Raw genomic sequence first — 5,000 nt, 5'->3', positions numbered from 1 at the left:
CAGAATATCAGCACCAAAATTATCACTCCCTTTGATATACTCAACATTAAATGAATATGGCTGTAAAGCCAATGACCAACGCATAAGTCTGCCATTACTATTTTTCATTCGCTTTAGATAGGCTAATGGTTGTTGATCGGTTTGCAGTATGAATTCTCGTCCAAACAAATAGTTTTTAAATTTATTAATAGCCCACACAATGCTCAGACATTCCCTCTCAATTATAGCGTATCTTTTTTCTCGGTCTAATAATATTCTGCTAGCGTATGCGATGGGCATTAACACACCATTAACATCTTGTAATAATATCGCACCTAAACCTGTGTCAGATGCGTCAGTTCTTAAATAGAACGTCTTATCATGGTCAGGCAGAGTCAAGATAGGGGCGTTAGCTAACTTCCATTTCAAGATGTCAATACATTTAATTTGTTCCTCACTCCATTCTAACTTATTACTACTATATTTCTTTAAGAGAATATTGACTGGAGCTAACACATCCGCCAGATTCGGTATGAATTTGCGATAGAAAGAGACTGTCCCAATAAATGATCTTAACTGTTTTTTGGTTTGAGGAAGAGGCATTTCTAGTATAGCTTTAACTTTGTCTTCAAGGGGAGTTAAACAATTGTTTCCGAGAGAAAATCCAAGGTATTTAATATTTGAGTATGCAACGAAGCACTTATTTGGGCCAGCAGTTAGTCCGTGTTCCTGTAAGCGTTTTAATAAGCTTTCTAAATCAACGAGATGGTCCTCCCAGTTGGAATTATGGACTACGACATTATCAAAGTAGCAATCGGTATTTCGAAGACCGATTAAGACCTTCCTCATTAATCGAACAAATGTTGCACATGCTGTTTTTAACCCAAAAGGCATTTTAGTGAATTGCATTAAGCCATGATTAGTGGCAAAGGCTGTATAAGGCTTCGATCTCTCCGATAATGGTATCTGCCAGTATCCTTTGCACAAATCAATTTCGGTAAAGTATTTATCACCTACAAAATTACCAAGAGCTTCATCTATTATAGGCATTGGCTCGGCATCAAATTGGCTTATATCATTCAGTGATCTGAAGTCAACACAAAATCTAAAAGTATTATCTGCCTTCCTGACCAAAACAACGGGAGAACAGTAAGGCGATTTTGATGGTTCGATGACATTCAATCGTAGCATCCTCTCGACTTCCTCATCGAAGGATTTCCTTAAGTTGTAAGGTATGGGATAAGGCTTAAGACGTATAGGCGTTTCGCTACAGAGATTGATATCATGAGTGAGGCTCTTTGTTAGTCCTGGCTCATCGGAAAAGACGTTCGAATATCTATCAAGCAATTTCTCTAATTGTTGCTTTTGTTGAACACTCAAGTTCTGGTTAATGTTAACTTTATATTTCAAATTCAGATCATCCATCATTGATATGTCACAAGTATCATTTGTTAGTGATTCATCATCCATGATGCAAACCTGACATACTTTTGATTTAACATGATCATTCAAACCAACGTGTTCATCTCTCCTAAAGAATTTCTTCAACATATTTATATGGTATAATTTAACTTTACCACGGACTTTTACTAAATAATCAACCCCGTTCCCATGACGCCTAATGACTGTATAGGGGCCTTTCCATTGCATAGTTAATTTATTGTGAGTGGCAGGGAGTAAAACTAACACCTCATCACCTTCGTTGAAACTACGGGATTTAGTAGATCTGTCAAAGTAAGATTTATAAAGTTTACTATTAACATCAGCATGAGAAGCCGCTAATTTAGCAGACTCCTCTAATCTTTCTCTCAGATCTAATACATATTGATACGTGTTCTTCGTCTCATTATCAAGGTCTTCGTGTGTCCATAGTTCATACAGAATAGACAAAGGTCCCCGAACCTTACGACCGTACACCAGCTCGAAAGGTGAAAACTTCAATGTGTCATTAGGTATTTCGCGATAAGCAAATAATACAGAAGGAATTAATCGATCCCATTCATGTGGTTGATCTACGCACAACTTCTTCAGCATCGATTTTAATACAGCATGGAATCTCTCAACGGTTCCGTTGCAAGCAGCATGATAGGGACTTGTGAAAATAGCCTTTATTGATAACAGGCGATTTACTTCCTTCATTAAGTCAGATTTAAACTGAGTCCCTCTATCTGATAATACTTCTTTAGGGATACCCACTCTAGAGAATATATTAATTAGGCTCTCAGCAACAGTTATTGAGTCTATATTTCTTAAGGGAACTGCTTCGGGAAATCTAGTCGCGCAGTCTATTAATGTCAGAATATACTTATGACCTCTGCTCGACGGTGTTAGTGGTCCGACGAGATCTATGGCAACTCGTGAAAAGGGTTCACTGATAATGGGCATTGATACTAAAGGCACCTTTCTTACTCTACCCTTAGGAGAAAACTTTTGACACACTGTGCATGAACGGCAATAACGCTTAATGTCAGCACCAGCACCGGGCCAGAAAAATTTATGAAAGATCTTTTCAGATGTCTTTCTGTGGGAAAAATGTCCGGCAACTGGCGAGTCGTGGGCAGTCGCCAGAATATAACGTTTGAATTTAAGCGGCACAATAAGCTGTTTCCTTCCGATTTCGTGTTCCCTTTTACTTTTAATGCACACCCTGTAAATCATGTCATTAATTTTCTCAAACTTTACCGTTCTGTTTTTTACAGTTACTAAAGTTTCATTGATAACTTTCTTTCTGATATCTTTGAGTGTTTCACATTTATTCTGTTCATCAATAAGATCCTTCTTATTAATTTCTTCAAGTGCAATTCCAGGAGCAATAAGTGAACGCAACTGACTTTCCTCCGATTTCGCTCGTCTAGTCTGAACACGAAGTGCATTACTGCCAATTGTATCATAATCTGCAACACTATCCGGTATGTCAACCGCTGGGGCCTTAACTCCTGGTACCATTCCTATGAGGATGTCAGTGAATTTAATCGGTGCGGCTACAGCATTTACCCATCCATTTAAATATTCACTTTTGATATAACAGCGAACCTTTGGAAATGTTCTAGTGAACCCAAGGTAATCAGCTACAGTAACCAGCTTGCCTTTCCTAACATTTGGAGGAAGAAATGAATCTTTCACAATTACAGTATCACAGCCAGAATCAAATTGAACGTTAGCAACCTTATTAAACACGTAACCTTTACTGGTCACCACACTCTTCGGAGCAACATCAGCTTCTAGTACTAAATTTACCTTGAGATTAGATTTCGTTATAGTTCTTAATTCAGGACAGTTAGGGCGGATATGGCCCGATTTCCCACACTTGTGACATGTTACGTTAGATTTTATAGGTATGCATATAGGTATATTATCACTTTCTTTAGAAGACTGGAAAAATTTTCGTGATCTAATGTTCTTATGAGCTAATCTGAATCTGTCAGCCGTTTGTGCAAATTCAAGGTTGCTATCAAATTCCCTTTCCTTTAAGAATACTCTCAAATCAGACTGACAGTTAGTTAAGACTTGATCTCTGATAAGAAATTCACAAAGCTTAGTATAGCTCCCTTCTATTCCACTCAAAGATAGCCAATTGTTTAGGTACTGCTCCATTCTTGAAATTAACTGAACATAACTCTCGTCATTATTAATTCGACTCTCGCGAAATTTCCGCCTATATGATTCTGCATCAACCGAATACGTTCTTAGCAGAGCAGTTTTAAGTTGGTCATAATTATTTAAAACTTCGTCCGACAAACTAACATAAGTTTTTAGTGCTTTGCCGGTCAAGACCGAACCAAGATACACATGATAATTTTCGCAAGCCCAGTTTTGTAATTTGGCTAGTCTCTCGAAGCGTCTAAGGAAATCATCCATATCATCCTTGCCATCAATAAATTGAGGAAGTTTTAACCCAGGATATAATGTGTCGGTACGACCCTCTGATTCCTTATTTTCACATTTTAGTCTAGCTAGCTCTAACTCGTGAGATCTTTGCTTTTCAGCTTCAATTGCTTCCAATTCGAGTCTTTTTAATTCTCTCTCCCTTTGTCTCTCTTCTCTTTCGATTAACTTTGCATTTCGCTCCTCTTCTCTCACAACTAATGCATTGATATCTGAAGGGCTCAGACCAGCCTCTGTTGCCTGTTTGAATAAATCTATTAAATTTATAGAAGCCATATTGAAACACTAACATACAAGATTACCTCGGTCTGAACCGAATAAAGTAATCGGTGTGGTTATCCTGCTCGCATATGTCAGCTTGAATTTCCCACACAAAATTATAGAGCAAATATTTAATCAATTGCATAAGCAAAGATGATTAGAAAAATTGTAATGGCAGAAGTATTACGCATTACACACGACGTGAACGTAGCTACTGTTTGGGCTACTTCACTGGGCACACCACAGTCTCAATTTAACAATCAAAGCAGACTGATATCCCAACCATGGAAACTTTTAGAAAACACTAAAGTATCGACCACAGCAAGTATAACAAACGTTATAAAACGGTGCGGAAGGCCACTTCTATCCGACCTAACGCGGAAACAAATGTTTGACGCAAACGCAGGACGAATTAACACTGCACAAGAACGCCACACTCCCGACACCAGACTTAGACCATATTCACGCAATCACCTCATCCTCCATTTCGTTGCTTTTTACCACATAGTACGGCCGGCCAGCCTCTCCGCTCTCCGCATTACAATCAGCACCTGAGAAGACAATAAAATTGAGAATAATTCCTCGATTCAGTTAATCAGCGGGACTAATCCTACTCACTGCGCCAATTTGTCAGGGGTTCTTTTAAATGATTTTGTTTAATATGTATATAGTCCTTGGAGTGATTAACTAATTCGAGGAATATAAAAGAAAATCTCCTTTTCTAGTAATATATTTACAAATATATTTGATTATACACACAAAATTAAATTTGAAATATGGAACACTTGGGGCAGCCACGGACACTGGGGCAGCCACGGACACTGGGGCAGCCACGGACACTGGGGCAGCCACGGACACTGGGGCAGCCACGGACA

The 5,000-nt window shown here is 38.5% G+C and overlaps 1 protein-coding gene across 1 annotated transcript in view; it reads right to left on the bottom strand.

Annotated features, from left to right (window-relative positions):
* Positions 1 to 4,676, bottom strand: part of LOC147466393 (uncharacterized) — a gene marked incomplete at both ends in the record, with an annotated part of 5,186 nt that extends 510 nt beyond the window's left edge. The window contains 3 exons of the mRNA XM_086535537.1: positions 315 to 533; positions 1,005 to 4,104; positions 4,600 to 4,676. Coding sequence (XP_086391663.1) covers positions 315 to 533; positions 1,005 to 4,104; positions 4,600 to 4,676 — 3,396 coding nt within the window. The remainder of the gene's footprint in view (positions 1 to 314; positions 534 to 1,004; positions 4,105 to 4,599) is intronic.
* Positions 4,677 to 5,000: the final 324 nt, after the last annotated feature.

Source organism: Penaeus japonicus, unplaced genomic scaffold, assembly GCF_977035675.1.
Source record: "Penaeus japonicus unplaced genomic scaffold, GWHDUDI00000001_assembly GWHDUDI00001326, whole genome shotgun sequence".
Taxonomy (NCBI): Eukaryota; Metazoa; Arthropoda; class Malacostraca; order Decapoda; family Penaeidae; genus Penaeus; species Penaeus japonicus.
This window is presented reverse-complemented; position numbering and strand designations above follow the sequence as displayed.